General features: G+C 38.1%; 1 protein-coding gene across 1 annotated transcript; it reads left to right on the top strand.

Annotated features, from left to right (window-relative positions):
• The first annotated feature begins 164 nt into the window (after nucleotides 1–164).
• LOC137938703 (trafficking protein particle complex II-specific subunit 130 homolog) lies at nucleotides 165–19,906 on the top strand. The gene is made up of 22 exons (XM_068783712.1): nucleotides 165–409; nucleotides 1,827–2,056; nucleotides 2,373–2,554; nucleotides 3,440–3,623; nucleotides 3,720–3,810; nucleotides 4,634–4,797; nucleotides 4,967–5,056; nucleotides 5,174–5,335; nucleotides 5,767–5,828; nucleotides 6,075–6,165; nucleotides 6,910–7,073; nucleotides 7,189–7,411; nucleotides 7,533–8,090; nucleotides 8,239–8,451; nucleotides 8,632–9,022; nucleotides 9,144–9,234; nucleotides 9,350–9,434; nucleotides 17,841–18,030; nucleotides 18,167–18,477; nucleotides 19,020–19,110; nucleotides 19,193–19,374; nucleotides 19,476–19,906. The coding sequence occupies exons 1-21, from the start codon at nucleotides 346–348 to the stop codon at nucleotides 19,366–19,368; spliced, it is 3,813 nt and encodes a 1,270-aa protein (XP_068639813.1). The 5' UTR covers nucleotides 165–345; the 3' UTR covers nucleotides 19,369–19,374; nucleotides 19,476–19,906.
• The last annotated feature ends 185 nt before the right edge of the window (nucleotides 19,907–20,091 follow it).

Raw genomic sequence — 20,091 nt, 5'->3', positions numbered from 1 at the left:
TCTTGTCTAACGTGTTCAGTGTTTGAATAAGCGGTGGTTTACTAATAAGCAAGTTCAAAGATAGGCTTCATACAAACACTGACCTAATGATCATACAAACCTAGGTTTTGAAATGCACCCTGTAGTTTAAGAGGTTAATGTGTGTGAGGTGCATGGTAGCAAGTTGGGTTTCTACACTAGCTAGTACCACTACCAACCCTCTGCGTTACTGTTGCCATTTTCTCGCTCCTTGCAAGATCTTATTATTCCCTCTCTGCTCTGTCAGCAGAAGCTCCTCTCTCCCATTTAGTTTCACCACCCGTTACTCAGTTTCTTCCAGTTGCCTATGGTTCAACTCGATCGGCCATGGCGAATTTCCTTGCTCAATTTCAGACTATAAAGAACGCATGTGATCATCTGGTCATTGCAGGTTTGTTCAGTTTTTCTTCTCTTTTTTATTTTTCTATTCCCCCTTCCCTCAAGCTGTTAGACTCTTCTGCCTTTTTGCTCCGATCTAGCCACCCAACCTTGGACGGTTAATTAAGCGCGAATGCTCTTGTTGTACGATTTGTCGTAGCTTAGAAATCATATTTTGATCTAGTCCTGTTGTTCATTCATGCAGATATATACGATCCTGGCTGTTTGAGTTTTCTATTGCATTCACAGAGAAAATACTACTCGTCTGAATGACAAATGAGTTATAGGGTCCTACTAGTTTTTACTGCTGCAGTTCATTTGGTTATTTTGTCGACTTATTCTCTCTAAAAATAAAAAATAAAAAATCGTTGGTTTAAGAGTCATAATAATTCAAGTCATTGCATCCCGGTAAAATCTATTTCAGACGGGCACTATCTCATCCGTACATTGAAGTGAAAGAGATCAACCAAGTCAAACTTTTTCACTTGGGTCTACAGGGAAACAAAACAAGCTTCGGGGGAAAAATTGATGTGTCGATAATTCTATGGCTTATCTGAACCAGTCGCTTTCTGTTAAAAGTTTTTACAATCTTTTCTCTCATTTCCTTTTGCAAGTTGCATCTTTAATTTGAGGGAAAAGAAAGAAAAAGGTAAAAGAAAAATCTTCCAAAATTGCTGGAAGTGAACTGAAAGTTTTAAGACATTAGGAAGACATCAAAGTTCCGTTCTCATTGTCAGATGCAGCAGCCCACAACTTTGGTTTTCACAATACTCCTCCTGAACTACCTAAGTCTGAAATAAATTATAGATGTATTAGTGTTTAAATTTCTGTTAGTTGCATGACTTCAAGAGATTTGAGTACTCTGATTAATTTCTGCTGAATGATCCTCTATGTTGCATGTTATTTATATAAACAGAATTTCTACTTCTCCAGAAGCCAATGATGATGATCGGAAATAAATACCACTTCAAATTCCCCATACCCAGTAGGTCTTGTCCAAGTACCGTTGTTTTATGTTCACTTTGAGCTTTTTTGGATTATAGTCTAGAAGCCAAAGGGAGACGCTCAAGCAAAGCAAAGAACATAAAACAATCAAGTTGGGAGATTGTCCCCAATAGTGAGGTGCTGGCAGGAAACGTCCTCCCTAGCCAACGGATCAACAATGCCATTAGGGGAGTGTTCACTTTGAGCTGTTACTTGAGACAGTTGGTCCCTTGCATAATGTGCCTTTAGTAGTCTTGAGGAAGCAATTTCTTTTTCAACTGACTGACAAAGTCCTTACCGTTCTTCATCTGATGTTAGAGAACAGAAGATTTACTCTCTTGTCTCTTTTTCCAAAAAAAAACTCTCTTGTCTGATCATCTCATGTATTTGGTTCCTTATTCTTTTGCATAATGTGACTAAAAGAACACTGTTTACATCGTTTCCAGTTGAAGATGTAAGTGACTTGTGGCCCAGTGTGAAGGACGGATTTGAGAACCGCTTACCATTCAAAAAGGCTTGCTTGAACAACAAGACTCGTAATCTAGTTTGCGTAGATAATCTGCCAGCAGAGTTCATTTTAACGACTGATGCAAGGCTACGTAGTCGTTTCCCCCAAGAGCAGTCTCTCTTTTGGTTTCGGGAGCCATATGCAACTGTTGTTCTTGTTACTTGTGAGGTATCTTTCCTGTCCTTTCAACATGCTCAATGTTTGTCTGTCCTAGTTCTAGTTGAAACTGTAGGTTTTTCTATGATATGTGCCATTTATCATTTTGCATAGTAACTGCATAAACTCTCAAGTAAGTTATGCGGACAAAATAATCCGCTTATTGTTGATCATGACTGTTAAATTTGGTGGTGCTTGTAACAATAAATGCAAGTGAGTGCATTTTTTCAAAGTAAATTCTTCTGACTATTCTAATCAATATATGGAGTCTGTGTATCATGCACTTTTGCTGTTATGATTTGAGCTCATTTTGTTTTGCTTTATTCAGGACCTTGATGAATTCAAGACCATTCTAAAACCACGACTGAAGTTAATTGTTCAAAATGATGAAAGAGAGTGGTTTATTGTATTTGTGTCAAAGGCTCACCCAAGCAATGATCAAGCTTGCAAGTTAGCAAAAAAGATATATGCAAAAGTTGAAGTTGACTTTAGTACAAAAAAGAGAGAAAGGTATTTCAAGGTTTATGATATATCTTCTTCTTCTTCTTCTTCTTCTTCTTCTTTTCCTTTTTCTTTTATTTGGGTTCATAACACTTACTTGAGCATGTGGAAATTTCTTTTACACATCAGCAAACGTTGATTAGAGAATAAAGGAAATACAATTTACAGAAGATAAAGAACTTGAATCACTTTCCTGCCTCATCATTTTGATCTTTCTGCTGCAAAAAGTTTGGCATTCCATCAATTGATGTATATTTTTCAGCATGCAGTACATGGGACATAATTGGTAGGAAATGATACTAAGTCCCATCTTTCTTTGAACACACCCTCGATATTCCAGAGCTACTGGATTTACCTAGTGCAGAAATTTAATTTAGGCATGACCACTAAGATGGGGGTGTTTTCAAAAAACGCATAATGTTTTTATGAAGTAGTTTCAGAGACCAAAAAAAAAAGAAGGTTCAGAGATCACACTGGACACAAAGTTCCTCATTGCATTTTTTTACATGATCCTGTAAATGCTACCTTGGCAGAAGAGCCAACTACTCCTGCTCGCCTGCTGTTTACAAAATGTTTGTATTTTGTTACTTTATTTCTACTGAATGAGCACAGATCTTTTGCACTTTTAAAATTGATGGGAATCTAGAGATAACTAACCAAACTTAAAGCAGAAAATAATTTCTCAGAGCAGCTTCTTTATGGAAGTCTTTACTTAAACCACTCTCATATACTGATATTTTTTCTTTCTGACTAGTTTTCTATATTTTCTTTCTGTGAGAAAGGTTATTAATCGTAACATCTTAATTTCTGTTTTAGGTTCTACTTTTCTTGGCTGAATTATGTATGGAGGTGTAACTGCTCATTCTTTTTTCTTATTCTGTTAATCTAATTTAGATGCTGCAAATTGGATATACATGGTCCTGAGGCAAGCTTTTGGGAAGATTTGGACTCTAAGATAGTCGAATCTATGAGGAACACATTAGATAGACGTATTCAATTCTATGAGGATGAAATTCGCAAGCTAAGTGAGCAGCGTTTCATGCCAGTGTGGAGTTTCTGTAACTTTTTTATTTTGAAGGTTGTTTTTCTTTCAATTCCATTTTCTTTCTGAGCATATTTTAAATTTAGTTTGTATCATTTTGTTGGGATAGAATAATCTATTCGTCCATTGCAGGAGAGTTTGGCTTTCATGTTTGAGATGGCTCATCTTCATGAAGATGCATTGCGAGAATATGATGAATTAGAACTATGCTATTTGGAGACAGGTACTCGAAGGACTTATACCTCGTTATTTGAAAAATGCTCTTAATTTGTTACATTTTTAAAGCTTTCCTTTTGTTTTATAGTTTGTGGCAGAATGCTTAGATAACTGTGAAGTTGGATTAAGGGAGAAAAAGAGAGAGTTTAGTTTTTTTGTAATAAAAGTGCCATACTATCCAGAAATTTCAGCAGCAAACTCTTTTTAAACCCTTCCCTCCTTTATTAATAGACCCAGAGGGTTGATCTTTCTCTCTCCTTGAATTCATTTAATTAATTACAACATTGATTAAATAACCTGTAAGTGATCTGATCAAACTGCCCTTCATACTGTAAAACTACCTAGTGACACTTTACAAAAATTTTATGATCTCAATTATGTTTGAAAAGTTGTTACTATATTTTTTCTGTCTCTATTTCAGGCAAGAATAGTTTTGATGGTGGATATGTGACTAGGTAAAGGCATTGCCTGTTAGAATTCTGGTCACTAGCCACTGTTTCCTTTCATTCCTATGGTTCAACAAATAGTTGCATTTATGAGTGTATCAGCCAGAAAATGTCAGATGAAGATATGGCTGAAATGGTTCTATGCTGATCGTATCAGTTGATTCAGACTGACATGGTGGTTCATGTGTTGTCTGATACTGCCAGGACATATCTGCTTACCAGATATACTAAATGATAACAATGTCATTTAGGATATTTAATTCGTCTTTTCTAAATTCTCTTCGGATGATGTTCATGGCAAGGATGTGTGCTAGTAGCTGCATGTGCTTTCTTGAGACTTGGGATCTTTGTTGGTTAGTATTGACCATTTTGTAACAAATGCAGTAAACACTCAGTCTGTAAGACAGAGAGACTTTGGAGGATTGGACCATGGAGATGATCAGGCAGCATTGTTAAAACCTGGATACAAGCCTTTGTCACAGATTGTTCAAGATGATTCATTTAGGGAATTTGAGTTTCGACAATATTTGTTTGCCTGTCAATCTAAGGTCCGTACATCAACTATTTGGGTTCTTGTCTGCCTTATGCTCTGCTACCTCAATACAAAGAATTTGTTTACCTTTTTGCATATTTTCGTGGGGCTGGCCATTTTCTTCATACGGTTGCTGGTAGCCCCTTTTTTCATATTTATGCTTACCATTGACTTTCATTATACAGTTACTGTTTAAGCTTAATCGTCCAGTTGAGGTCGCATCCAGAGGCTATTCATTTATTATCAGCTTCTCAAAGGCGCTGACACTTCATGAAGTATGATGTACTTTGTGGTTACAGTTGGCTCTCGAAAAAACAAAAAATAGTTTTCTATGCTTGGCATTATTGTATGCTTACAGAAATTTATTCCTACCTCTGTGCCATGCTTTGCAGAATACCATACCCTTTTGTATGCGGGAAGTATGGATAATAACTGCTTGTCTAGCTTTAATTAACTCTACCTCGTCACACTATGATAGAGAACTTGTGGCACCTGACATTGATAAAGAGTTTTTTCGTCTTCAAGGGGATCTTTATTCCCTTAGCCGCATCAAGGTAATCTTTTTATGTCTTATATTTCCTAACTATTTATTCCTTTTTTTTGTTTTTGAAATCTGACTATTTATTCTTTCCTTTCATCCAGTTCATTGGAAATAAGTATCTGTTTTAGTTATTCTTATTCCTGCCAGGCATAATGCTGCCTGGATCTGGAATCTACATGTTTTATTTCTACTTCTGTATGTTAAGCAACTGTGGTCAAAGTAGATATAGAGAGAACTCTATATCTTCTCTTTCAAGATAAGTCATTAGGGGCAAGTGTTGAAGTCACTTCTTTGATGAGTGGGTTGCACTGGAAGTTATTTTTTTAAACCATGTGCCAATATATGGAACTTCTTTTCCCTGATCCATGTTCTTTTATGTACTCCGTTTTTAATATTTCTATAATTACCATATGAGATTATTAATGGGTACCTCTAATCTGCCAGTTTATGCGGCTTGCACATCTCATTGGGTACGGAATAGACATTGAACGCAGTCCTGTAAACAGGTATTTTTTGGACGTTGTCAATAAAACCGATATCTCTAAAGTTTCAATAAGCATATGTTACTTCCATAAACTGTGGTCTTTGTGATATGCTTGTGCAAAATTGGCTCCTTCTTAGGTTAAGTGATTTATGAAGTTTGTACTGATAAATACTTAAATGTCATATCTTTGTCAATTTACAGCATGCTACTACTTTTTTGGGAAGTGGATTTCTTCCAATATTAAATGCAGCTCTCCTTTCTTGTGCAGTGCAGCTTTAAGCATGCTACCTTGGCCCAAGCCAGGGGTTTGGCCGTCACTCCCCCCTGATGCTTCATCTGTAGTGTTAGCCAAAGAGAAGGTTAGTGTAGATGATAATATGAAAACAAAAAGGTTTTACTTGCGTAGCATGTACTATGTTGAGGATATCCATCAATCTATTTTTTATTTAGTTTCTGCGACTAGCATTAAAAAAGTGTGTGACTTCCTTGACCATTTTTTATATTTTACTGTAAAAAAAATACACAAGAGGACTGTTTTACTAAAACAAGAAAGTGGATGCAAAAAGGATGAAAAGGCAGCAGATTTGAACAGAAAAAGAAAATCCCACTTTAGCAGTTAGCTAGATAATTTGCTGTCAGGTAATTTCTTCCTTTTTACATCTTTGGTCCTAAAAGATCTTCAATGAGTTTTAAAGGATAATCTGAGCTCCATGTGAAGAGGATCAGAGATGCCCCCACAGGTCTTGGCTGCTTTAGTAATAGCCGTTGAATTCAAGCTTCTGGAGAACTGATTGAGGATGATCCCTATGGGAAAAGTGGAAAGATGCATGATTTGTTAAAAAAGGCCACTGATTTCCAGTTAATCTCAACTATGTGGGGAAAAGGGTATTGTGTGTGCGTAATTAACATTCGAGAATTGAAAAAAGGTGGTCACTGCTCTGGTAAAGCTTGTGTATAGGTTCTAATTTTAGCTTGTTGTCCTCAATGAATGTTGCTTTCTGTGGTTGCCACCTCATCCATATTTTTGTTTTGTTTGTTACTCAGTTCTGTCAATTGAAATTAGTTGTTCATAAATTTTGTCAATGTACCTTACTTTTCTACAGATGATTCTTCAAGCAAATCCCAGCGTCAAGCACTTCAGTATCCAAAGGAAACCTCTGCCCCTAGAGCCTTCTGTTCTTCTTCGTGAGGCTAATCGGCGTAGGGCTTCTCTTTCAGCTGGCAATGTCTTTGAATTATTTGAAAACCGGCCAAGTCCTACTGATGGGTAATGACAAAGTAAACATACCACATGGTGCTTCCATTTATTGATTTGTCTCTTTTCTGCTTTTGTGCTCTTTCGAGTGTTTTTCTCAGTAATGAAACTATTTATATGTGGGCAGCTCAGGTTTGGATGGATATCCAAAGATGTCTCCATCAAATAAACCACAATTGAGCACTATGACACGAATCAATTCTGGACCAGGAAATTTAGAAAATACAGCTTTGCCACTTGATCGCCCTATGAGAATTTCTGAAATTTATGTTGCCGCAGAATATGCATTGCAGCGTACTATATCTGATCCTGAATTATGGAAATCCCTCTCTTCCATCGAAGAATTTGAGGTAAATTTCTTCATGTCATGCTGCACTGGTATTTATATTTGATGACTTTAGTCTAAATTCATTTTTGTTATTTCTTCCTCTTTGAATATTGGCTGAACCTACTTCTTGTTGCTTCTTCCAGCAAAAATATCTAGAGTTAACTAAAGGTGCTGCAGACAATTACCACAGCTCATGGTGGAAAAGACATGGGGTGGTCCTTGATGGAGAAATTGCAGCTGTTTGCCATAAGCATGGGAATTTTGATCTTGCTGCGAAGTCTTATGAAAAAGTTTGTGCTCTTTATGCTGGTGAAGGATGGCAAGACCTACTGGCTGAAGTTCTCCCCAATCTTGCAGAGTGCCAGAAGATGCTAAATGATGAAGCTGGTTATCTCTCATCATGTGTCAGGTTGTTGTCATTAGATAAAGGTCTATTCTGGACTAAAGAACGTCAAGCATTTCAGCTAGAGGTTGTGCGGCTTGCCCATGGTGAAATGAAGCATCCTGTACCCCTTGATGTGTCATCACTAATTACATTTTCTGGAAATCCTGGTCCACCACTAGAGTTATGTGAAGGGGACCACAGTATATTGTTGGTGACAGTCTGGAGTGGGTTTCCTGATGATATAACACTCGAGTCACTTAGTCTCACACTGATTGCAACATCTAGTACTGATGAAATTGAAGGTGAAGGTGTTAAGGTACCATTTCTTTGCTTACAAATGTCACTCATTGATTGTAGTTGTTTCTTACTTTTACCTCAATTATTTTTTTTCGTTTTATTGACATTGAATGTGTTGTATTTTTGGCTACTAATGAAGTTGGTAAATCTTCTCTTTGGATTTTCAGGCAATTAGAAGCTCTGTTGCTCCTATCATAAAGCCTGGGAGGAACACTATTACTCTAGATCTGCCTCCGCAAAAACCTGGATCCTATGTTTTAGGAGTTCTCACAGGACAGATTGGACACTTAAGGTTCAGATCCCATAGTTTTTCCAAAGGTGGTCCCCCAGATAGTGATGATTTCATGGGCTACGAGAAGCCAACTAAACCAGTACTAAAAGTATTATTTCTTAACTCTCAGTAAGATTCAAAATAAGCAGTTGATATTTATTTCTTTACTTTTTTGAGTTTCTTTCTGCTTTTATTTCTTCCTGAAATCATCTGCCTGTTAGTTATCTTGTTTTTGCAAATTAGTCACATATAAAGAGAAACTGTCTTGATAGTTTCTCGTTTTGCTTAGGTGTTCAAACCAAGGCCTTTAGTTGATCTTGCTGCAGCCACTTCATCTGCTTTGCTAATGGATGAACCTCAGTGGGTTGGTTTAGTTGTCAAGCCCATCAACTATTCTCTTAAAGGTGCCATCTTGCACATAGATACTGGTCCAGGGCTGATGATTGAGGAGTCTTGCTTGATTGAACTGGAGAGATGTGCAAATAAAATGAATGCAACTCATGTTGAGAACTTGAAAGATGGAAAGAAGGATAATTTATCTCATGTTACTGAAGAATATATGCAATTAGCACTTGAGAATGGTAAAATACAATTACCTGATTGGGCAAGCAACATAACTTCTGTGTTGTGGATTCCTATCCAAGCTGTGGACAACAGACCAGCCAGAGGAACTTCTTCAGGTTTGCATCTCATAGATTTGCTGCGATTTGGAAATGAAGTGATTGTTTTACTTGTCTTATTTGGAACCTTGAGCTACTTTGACATTTGTGCCTGACCTCCGAATGCTATTCTGTTTTTCAGTTTATCCCAAGAAACAGAGTGTTGTTGATGGAATGAGGACAGTTGCTTTGAAACTGGAGTTTGGCACATCTCATAACCAAGTGTTTGAAAGGCACATTGATTGTGTTGATTTTTCTTTTCACAAAATAATTGAAAGCTCCCTTTTCTTATTTGGCCATGAATTTGTCCTGAATATACTTTTAATTAAGATATGCTTGAATATGCAGGACTGTTGCTGTGCACTTCACTGACCCTTTCCATGTCAGCACTCGCATTGCAGATAAATGCAATGATGGTACTTTGCTTTTACAGGTATTTTCTGTTTCACTCTGCGATTGTCGTCTTTAGAAAGAAGAGACATTGGTACATAGTTTCACTTCCCTATGTAGCATAAACAGTCATTCAAGCAGGCGATATATTATGTATTTTGAAACTGCTTTCCTTTTGTATTTGCTATTCTGTGAAGTTGATGACATGCAATAGCCACAGTTCATGAAAAAATTTTAGAGCTAGCTGTTGTATTTATTGGTGGATAATAAGCACCTACCACCCAGTGAATATACATGTGTCCCCTTCATGCAAGTTGTGTAAGAGTGAGTGAAATTGTTCTAGGAGAATATTTCCTCATTGTTTTGAGATTCGAAATATTCTCTGTTTATGAGCAGAGAATTAGCCTCTTTCACCAAGTCATTTGGGAGAAATTGCCCTAACTTCAACCTGCTTCTTTTGTACTAGTTCTTTTTGTTCAATGCTAGAGTTTACTAATCAGGGTTGAATTGGTTATTGGTGTTGCTCCCATGTATTCTTTTGTATGTTGATTACAAACACTAGTGTCCATATCTTAGTGAGACATGAACTCAAGACTTCACACCAGTGGACCCCATTTGGCTATTGAGGCAAATACCGAATCTACCTTGCCACTTCCATTTTGCAATGCTCTTTGAGTCAACGCCAATCAATAAGTTGTTCATGTTAACCGCATTCATCCAAGAATATTGTTAACAACGTTCACCCATTGTTTACTATTGAGGCGCCTGATCTATCTACTGAGATTTGCATCTTGATTGATGGTCTTGATTTTGTTTGCCTCATACACTAACCCAACTCTCCTCTCCTTGCTTGCTTCTGTTCTTATGTATCATAGGGTGATTTCTTTACATTTTCTGATAGAAACTATCTCAAAGAAGATTGAGGAAGAGACCTAAGCTAGGTTAGACAGCAAGGGGTAAAAGGAGAGAGAGAGTTATATGGCTGGTGCAGCAGAGGAGGGACTTGATGTGCATGGGGAGAAATAAAAGAGAGAACAACACACAGAATTTGGGGAACTTAGATGCTCCTCACAGGACGCCCATTCTACTATTTATTGATGATCTGCATGCTTTGACTAGGAAACTTCTCTCTATCTCACTCCTAAACTAGGGCACTACCTTATATAAAAAGGTAGGGAAGTATCAAAAGGTGAGGGGAGAGAGAGTTGTAGGGTTGGCACAATAGGGGTGGGACTTGATGCACTAGGAGACTGCAAAGAGAAAAACACAAGAATTTGGGGAACTTAGATGCCCCTCGTGTGATTTTTATTCTACTATTTATTGATGATTTTCTTTTGAATGTTGGCAAAAAAAATTATAAAATGATCTGCATACAGAACTTAGGGTTTTAAAAAAACCCAAAATTGAGCTTATTACAAAAGCCAAAAAAAAAATACAATCTATAAGAAAAACATAGAAATTGCTATTATAGTTGAGGACCCATGGAAATAAGTTGCTGTGGATGTGCAATTCTCCTTTAGCCAAAGAGTCTGCTGCTGAATTCGGTGATCGGTATATATGCTGCCATACTACTTGAAGTGGTGCAATCGAGTCCAAAATTTGTAGAAGATGCCTATCAAACCACCATGGAGGATCAACCATGCCTTTCCCCCAAGAGATGACAATCATGGAGTCACTCTCAATAATCAAAGCTTGATTAAAGTGAGGTTGATATAATCAAAGGCCTTTAAGCATAGCTGTGATTTCAGCCATTTTTTAATCCACAACGCTAGTTGGGCTTGAGAAGGTAAGGAAAGTATGTCCGTCTTGATTTCTGACACTACCCCGTATTCCATCCTGACCCGGTTTACCAGTTGAACTTCCATCAAATTTAAGTTTGAGACAACCAAGCAGAAGAGTCGTCCATTCCTTTGTATGTAGTACACCTCTAAGAGAACTGTTAGAAGGTGGGCTCAAGCCTACACGTCCAAGGAAGAAAGCCAACACATACAAGGGGTGGCATATTGATAAATAAGAAGACTTCTCATAAAGATGGCATGAAGATGTAATTACTTATCTATGTATGTCTCTTCTCTTGTAATGTTGTAGCCCTAAGGGCATTGTAAAAAACTATAAATGGAAGCCCTTGGCTAAGGAAGTTGATCTCTTAAAACTTTCTCCTTTCTCTCGGAAGTTGATCTCTTAACTCTCTCTCCTTTCTCTCATCTTCTCTTCTTCCCTTCTTCTTCTCCTTCTTCTCCTCTCCCTCTTTGGCTCGAGATCATTATGAAGGAGTTCTAAATTCTACACGAACAAATAGCAGAGTCTCCAATTTAACCTCAAAAGTTGCTCTAGTATAGTCTTTGAAATCATCACAAAGTTGAGCTCAATAGAGTACAGTAGATAAAAGTTTCAATATTACTGCAGTACCTGTTAATTTCCATGGAGACTTTCCTGTCTTTGGTAGGGAAAAAAAACAGATCTCAGAAATCCAATCAACAAGTGTTTTTGGCAAACAAGTTGAGAGCTCAAATCAATGAGTATTAGGGTAACCACATTTCAATAGCAAAGGAGCAGTGCAGAAATAGATCGTCAATGGATTCCTCAGTCACAAAACCTACAATAATAGTGGTGGTTGGTAGCCCCTTTGACAAAGTTGATCACTGGTCAGAACTTAATTCTTAATTACAGTCAATAAAAATACTTTGACTTTTGGTAGTGCAATGAACTTCCATGCATCTGAGCGTGGAGTAGATGTTCTAAAGTCATATTTCTGAAGATAATGATTGTAGGAAGTAACTGAGAATGTGCCGGATGAATCAGCAACCAAATAACTTTTCATCATCTGTTTTACCCTTAATTACACTCCATAGAAAGGCTTTGACTTTTGGCGTTGCAATGAACTTCCACGCATTTGAGTGTGGAGTAGATGTTCTAAAGTCATGGTTCTGAAGATAATGATAAGAGGAAGTAACCGAGAATGTGCTGGATGACTCAGCGACCCAAAAAGCCTTGTCATCACCTGTACCTTTATAATAAAATGACTGCAACTTTGAGTGTAGCCTATTTTGTTCATCAATACCCATGCTAGTGCTATCAGACATCAGATTTATGTTCCGTCCACCAATTTCTGTAGACCCGCAATCCTTAACAGAACATTAAGTAGATTCCATAACAGAATAACAATGGAAATTCTTAAAAGAGGGTTTTGTCTCCAATCCACCAATCCTGCCAAAAACTAATTGATTCACCACTTTGTACCTCAAATTTAATGTCTTTTGAATGTTCTCAAATCTGAGCAATTAGCCTGCCAAAGGGGTGATGCATTTATATGAACACCATCTGGAATGTACCATGAGTTTTTTTTTTTTTAAAGAGTCATAATTTTTTTAAAAAAAGGCTCAAAGCCTTATGAGAAGAGAAACCCCTATTACATGAGCAGATTTGGAAACTCCAGCTTTAGCTAATTCATCAACAATAAAATTAGATGATCTTACAGCTAAACGTCTAAATGTTTACAAATATGAATAATCTCCTCATAAAAATACCGAAGATTGGAAGATGGAACAAGGGAGCCTTTGCACCATAAGATAGCGGTGGAAGAATCACCTTCAATAATCAAAGGAATTTGAAAATGCTGAATACTAATCTGAACTACCTTCAAAATAACATGAATTTCAGCCTCCAATGCATCCGCCAGGCCAATAGATCTTGAGAAAGCGAACTGAACCACACTAGCATGATCATGAATAACACCTCTGATGGAAGATGTAGAGGACTGCCATTTTATACAATAAGATTTTATACATCATTTGCAACAAGCTGGGAGTTAATGATGTTCTCTCACCCCCAGCTTGAGGTGAGTGTTGGACGATAGGCCCAAGCCCACACGACCAAGGAAAACCTACATATCTAAGTGTGTTGGAAGATGGGCTCAAGCCGACATGATATGAACCCACCATGATCACATGAGGTGGCCTGATGAGTCATCACACGAGTTAGAATCCTTATCGCAATAGTTGGAAGATAAAAAGGGACTCAAAAAGATAACCACAAGTTGCTTGGAAGATCTAGGACTCACGAAGATAACCACGAGTTGGCATCTTTATCTTATGGTCACGTCCTCATAGAAGAGTTCTAGTTTGAGTTATGTTGTCTTCTATTATATTGAGTTATTTAATTATACTAGGACTTATCTTTAAGAGTTAGAATATGGGTGTAATTGGGACAAAGGTAGTTTTATTGTAATTGGACTCTACTACCTTCCTCTATTATAAATAGAGGTTTATGTACTGTGATTATAATAAGTCAATAAAGTATTTCCCTTTTCCATAGAAAAAAAATGTTAAAGAATAGTCCCACATAGATTAATGAGTACAAAGATTTTGTGTTTATTAGCTGGGAAAGAGGTTTCCTAAGTTGGCTAATCATTTTGGGATGGGCCTTGGACCCAACTTAACATGGTATCAGAGCGGGTACTCGTATGCCGGCCTACACTTAAATTATCTACTTATAGAGCCGCAAAAGAGGCCTACACCTAAATTATCTACTTGTAGAGCCACAAAAGAGGGCCTACACTTAAAATTATCCACTTGTAGAGCCACAAAAGAGGGCCTATACCTAAATTATCCACTTGTAGAGCTACAAAAGAGGGCCTACACCTAAAATAATCCACTTGTAAAGCCACAAAAGAGGGCCTACACCTAAATTATCCACTTGTAGAGCCACAAAAGAGAGCCTACATGTGAGGGGGAGTATTAAGGAATAGACTCACATAGATTAATGAGTACAAAGATCTTGAGTTTATTAGCTGGGAAAGAGGTTTCCTAAGTTGGCTAGTCATTTTGGGATGTGCCTTCGACCCAACTTAACATTTTTTTTTTTGGGGGGGGTGGAGGAGAAAACCAGAGGAAGAAAAGGTTATGGACTTGATATCCTAACCCTTCCCCTAAAGCTCAATTTATAGATTAATCAAACTACAGTATTACAATTATGCCCCTAGAACTTAAACCTAATTACATCAATCATGATTATCCAAATCTACGTAAATCAAGGGAAGATAAATTAATTACATTAATCCAGGAAGATTTGCCAAATCTTCCAACTCATGTGATAAGGATTCCAACTTGTGTGATGACTCATCATGCCACCTCACGTGATCATGGTGGGTCCATATCTTGTGGGCTTGAGCCCATCTTCCAATACACTTGGTATGTGGGCTTTCCTTGGTCGTGTGGGCTTGGGCCTATATTCTAACACTCCCCTCAAACTGGGGGTGAGAGAACATCATGAACTCCCAGCTTGCTGCAAATGATGTATAGAATCTTTTTGTATAAAATGGCAGTGCTCCACATCTTCCAACACTCCCCCTCACGCTGGTGCTCTCTTCCATGAGGCCCAGTTGGCATAAGATAAGTGAGAGTAAAATTACTCCCAAGCCGTATGACATTGCTCCATACTCCAACCATAACCCATGTTGGATGTAGGGCACACTCCTATCATTCTCAGGTAGTGCCACTCCTATCTTCTGTAAGTAATGGGTCTATACGCAATGCTCAGAAGTATTATAAAAAACTCCTCCATCACCGTGTCCCTCCACAGGACAACGACTCTCAAGTAGTAGGAGTAATAAATGTCAATTTAGGGGACTATATGATATTAGTAATAAACTCATCCATTATGGTGTTCCAATCCGGGCACCGACTCTCATGGTGTCCCAACCGTAGTAACACTCATAAGGTTACAATAAGGGTTTTTCCCAAAGATATGTTTGAGAGTTTAAATAAATGATGGTATGAGAAAAGATATTGAGGCCACCTCTTCTTCAATGATAATGTCTCATCTAAAGAGACACAATAGCAGTAGCTAAAATGGGTCTGGGCCCATATAACACGAACCAAAATAATAAAAACCCTTGTTAAATGACCCATGAAATAATCCAATGCGAGTATATGCTCCAAATAATATCATGACCAAAGAATAAGTTGTCAATACTTCAAAATAATAACTCAGTCGGAGAAAAATTATCGAGTCGTATTGAGTCAGATAGTAGACCAACATAGCCGAGTCGTGGAAGAAATATGTATAAAACTTGGGACCTAGACACATATACCGAGGCAGAAAATAAGTGGGCCATGTCTGAGTTGACCGGGACCGGGTTGACTCATACCGAGGCAGAAAATAAGTGGGCCATGTCTGAGTTGACCGGGACCGGGTTGACTCGGTCCGAGTTGGCCCAACCCGTTGGGTTAACCCGAGCGGAACAGATTGAGTCTAGCGCCCGCCCGCTGGGTTAACCTAGCGGAACAGAACCGGGTCGCTCGGCAGAACCAGCGAGCCGATTAAATGTTTCCTAACTTAGGGAAACATTTAATTCTTCAACAGTGCCTTTGTGCTCCTCTCGGCCAAACAGAGCGGTGGTTCAAATTTTTTTTCCGGATTCTGCACTCTCTTAAAGGAAACGAAAAACGGACAGCAGTTATCCAGCAATGAAGATAAGTATGTAGGCGCTGGAATCATCAATAAGTTCTTGAATAATGGCATCAAACAGAACTTCCCAATATCAACAGTAACAGTATCATGTTCTTCCCCGCTTCCGCTTCCGCTTCCGAACAGAGCGGAAAACCAGAGACAAAGGAGATCGTTCAGCAGTGAAAAAAAATTCTGGATGCTGGCTGATTGCTAGTGGATTAAATGCGCTGGTTCTCTGGATCGAATCAGCACCTCTCTTCTTGGCGAAAATAGAGTTCTTGGCAGAGGAAATAATCCAGCGAGCCGAACAGAAAACGGACTCAGCAGAGTCGTCTTTTCCGGAAACAATCCAGTTGAATACCAGGCTGGATACCGAGTAACAGAACAAGTTTACGGAAGCTTGCAATCAGGATGCTGCCGTAGTGTACAGTAATGATCCGGCAGAAGCAGAAATAAGGCCGTCGTCGAGCAGAGCGGAGAACCGTGCGAAGTCCGTTGTCTCCGGGAAAGGCAGAGGAGTTTCCGGAAAAAATTACAATCTACTAGGCTGGACGAAGATGATCTTGGACTAATCCTCCAATACCTGCTGGTTCACGACTACCGAAAGAGCTCCCATCAAAATTTTTTAATAGATCCCTCAGGAGGATTCCAGAAATCACTGAAACCATATGCTGAACTCTTGGAGGATTTGGACCCGTATGCTGAACTAAATTGAACTAGTATGTTTAAAATGGTCCTGGATTTTAGAATTCAGAAAGTGGGAAAACTCATTCTTTCAGTGTATAGCTCACGTTCCTTGGGGGATTTGGAAAGAAAGGGACAATAGAAGATTCGTCAACAAAATCAGACCTGCAAGCAAGACTGCATCCATTATTATTGGCCATATCTCTTCCTGGTTACACACAGGATCTGAATTCAGCAGCATGAGGGATATTTCCCTTTGAGAAAACTGGAATTCCATGGCTCATAAGACGGTTCCAGCACGTCCTCCTATTATGGCTGGGTGGATCCCACCTCCCCTTGGCCACTTGAAGCTCAATTTTAATGGTAGTTCCTTTGGAAATCCGGGGCAAGCAGGTTTTGGAGGAGTTATAAAAAATAAAATGAGTCTTCAACTTCTAACCTTTTCAGGACCAATGAGACTCTCACCTCTCCTTCAAGGTCTTTTGACTTTTCGAGACAATTTTAATGATCCACTTATAATTGCAGGTGAATCGAATGTGATTATTAAATGGTGCTCTGAAGATAAAGAACCCCCTTGGCAACATTGGAAAATTTACCATCAAATTATGTCTATTGTCTCAACCCTTTATTGCTACTGGTCTCATGTTCCTAGATCAGCAAATTATGTGGCTGATTTTTTAGCTAAACAAGGAGTTGCTCTTCAATCTCTTGTTGTTAGAAATACTCCAATGTAATGTGTAATTTTCTTGATCATTCTCAATAAAGCATCTTATTCAAAAAATAAAAAAGTCATTAGTTTAGTTCAGGATGGGGGGTGTGTGTTGGTCAATAAAAAGTTGCACATTCTATGGCTGTACTAGTGCTCTAAATTTCAGGCTAGTTGTCCAAGAGTAAGCACATTGCTTTAGGCTTGGAAAGATCTTGTGCGTCTTATTGGAAGAGGTCGTGTAACTACAACTATTCAATTTAGGAGGAACTGACCCAACTTTGACACACAAACTTGTCACAACAAGTATGGTTTTGTTTGAGTGAGGATATTGTAAATATTAACAACCTTGTGCATATAGATCCAGTTGGCATGATTTAACAATCATTTCTTTAATAGATAGTTTTTTTATTGATTAAAGTTATCAAAACCTATGTGGTAGCTTCTGACTTGTTATGTCTGGCTAAAGGATCACCTGATTTTGATGAGCTCTTATGAGTTGGGCCACACACTAAATTTACAAGCACTGACAGTTTTAAATGCTTAATAGCTTTGTAAATCTGGTTTATTGTAATTTTGAAAGTGATTTTGTTGTACAATTTGTCAAAGGTGACCTTGCACTCCCAAGTTAAGGCTACCTTAACCATCAATGATGCCTGGTTGGACCTGCAAGCTGGTTTCATTCATATAGGAAGCAGAGATGGGAGACCAACTTCAAGCTTCTTTCCACTTATCATCTCTCCATCATCTAGAGCTGGAATTCTTTTCAGCATTCGCTTGGGAAACATGTCCAGTGGAGGTAAGATTTTTCCCTAACTGTTCTGGCCTTCACTAGCTGCATCTTAAATTATTTAAGTATTACAGATGTAAGTTGCTTATCATTTATCCTAGTCAGTTTCTCTACAAGAAGTTAATGGGTTGTTGGATTGTTGTAGATGAGAAAGAGGTACTGAAACTGGATAGTGTACTGAACATCCGATATCAGATCAAGGGTGATAGAACTGTTGGAGCACATACTCCATTTGCAGCATCTGCATCAAGTCTGGAGAGGCCTCTCACCAATGATGCCAGAGAATTACTCTACAAGAGTGCACTAGTTTTGCAGAGGCCTGTTTTTGATCCATGTCTAGCAGTTGGTTTCCTTCCCTTACCAGCAGATGGACTTAGAGTTGGTCAACTTGTTAGCATGAAATGGAGAGTGGAAAGGATAAAGGATTTAAAAGAAAATTTGCCCTCTGCAAACAAAGTAAGCTGAAATTTCCTTTCATAGTGCACTTAGAAAGCTGTGTGATTTTTAAGGAAATGAAGAGGATTTAACTCTGTTCTGCAAATTGAAAAAATATTTATATATACTTGACAAGGACCCACTTGTGTTGGTGTGCTCAAATGCGGGCTCAAAAAAAAATTGGTATTGATGAAAAAAGGTGGGATTTATATCTACTTGCCTATATGAAACCCTTCCAGTATTAAGGAAGAGATGAATTCTTTAATTGATAGGACACAGGGTTTAGATGCAATCTGGTCAAACCTAATGAGCCTATGAGGCCGAATTAACTCAGAGCTTAATAAAGGTCCATTCCTGATACATGTTTGGGTTTATCCATTTGCTGATTCTCAGATATTACAGTTCTACTTTGTCGTAGGTTTGTACTTCATTGCTTTCTAGAGTATTAGAGCTCAATCAGAAAAACATAGGAAAACTTTCCAAGTAGCATTTTATCTTCTTATTGGTAATAAATTAGCTAGATATTTATTTTTTGCACCCTGATAAAACTTTTTACACCATAGGATGAAGTGCTCTATGAAATCAAAGCAAATGCTGTACATTGGATGATTGCAGGGAGAAAACGTGGTCATGTATCATTGTCTAAACAGCAAGGTTACATATTGCTCACCCTTTTTTTTATTTCTAAGATAGGTTTTCAATTATTTTTGCTGTGCCACTGATGCCTAATTTGCAGGTTCAAGGATAGTTATCTCAATAATATGCGTCCCCCTTGTGGCTGGCTTTGTTCGCCCCCCTCAACTTGGTCTTCCTGAGGTGGAGGATGACAAAATAAGCTGCAACCCAGCTAGTCCGCATTTAGTTTGTGTCTTGCCACCACCTCTGAGCTCATCTTTTTGTGTTGCAGTGTGATTACAGGTGAGGCTACCCTACAGATGCATAAAATGCAATGTGACAACATCCAAATCTAATTAGATTAGTTTCTTCCATGTTATTCTTACATATATTTGTTGTTTTAGGTGGTCTGCTTTTCACATTTTGTGAGCTGTCTTGGATGTAACGTTGTTTCTCTTGGTGTCACTGTTATTTGGCCCCTTTGGATCACTTAGTTGAGTAACTAAAAAATTATATCCAAGAATTGGAATGCAAACTAATGTAACTGGAGTAGAGGGATGCACGCACGAAGGGTTGAGAGTTGTTCTACAAAGTCTCAAGCTGAATTACTATTTTGGACTGTCAAGGCACGAATGAAATGTTAGTCAAGCAATAACCTTCCTGCCAAATTGAAAATGTAGAGCAAAACGGTTATACAAATGTTGGTTAATTTTTTACCTGTTGTATTCATTCTCTGTGATGTACTGATTGGCAAAATATTTTTTCACACGACATATCTTAAAACACTTAAATTTGTATCTACTGCCTAATATGCCTAGGTGGTATTTGATTCTTAGATGCGAATTTCTTGAAACTCTTTTAAGTTTGAATATTTTCACCATCTCTAGATCTGACTTTTATCCTCCAGAAACATTTTAAAACGCTTGAATATAGGGAAGAACATAGTCTCCCGTGGTAGATGAAAACAGACCATAGCCATAATTCTAATTACATAATTTAAAGCTGTTTAGTCCGGATTGA

This window comes from Aristolochia californica, unplaced genomic scaffold (genome assembly GCF_029961685.1).
Source record: "Aristolochia californica isolate CCGP_79_NKW_82.1479 unplaced genomic scaffold, dmAriCali1.0.hap1 SCAF_10, whole genome shotgun sequence".
In the NCBI taxonomy this organism is placed as follows: domain Eukaryota; kingdom Viridiplantae; phylum Streptophyta; class Magnoliopsida; order Piperales; family Aristolochiaceae; genus Aristolochia; species Aristolochia californica.
Note: the sequence above shows the minus strand (reverse complement) of the source record. Positions and strands in the feature narration are given on the sequence as shown.

Bases quoted from the DNA above. Each gene is read 5' to 3' on its own strand.
- LOC137938703 (XM_068783712.1), top strand. From the start codon at position 346: ATGGCGAATTTCCTTGCTCAATTTCAGACTATAAAGAACGCATGTGAT. The intron at 410-1,826 runs GTTTGTTCAGTT...CATCGTTTCCAG, and splicing joins TGATCATCTGGTCATTGCAG to TTGAAGATGTAAGTGACTTG. The intron at 9,235-9,349 runs GCACATTGATTG...TTGAATATGCAG, and splicing joins CATAACCAAGTGTTTGAAAG to GACTGTTGCTGTGCACTTCA.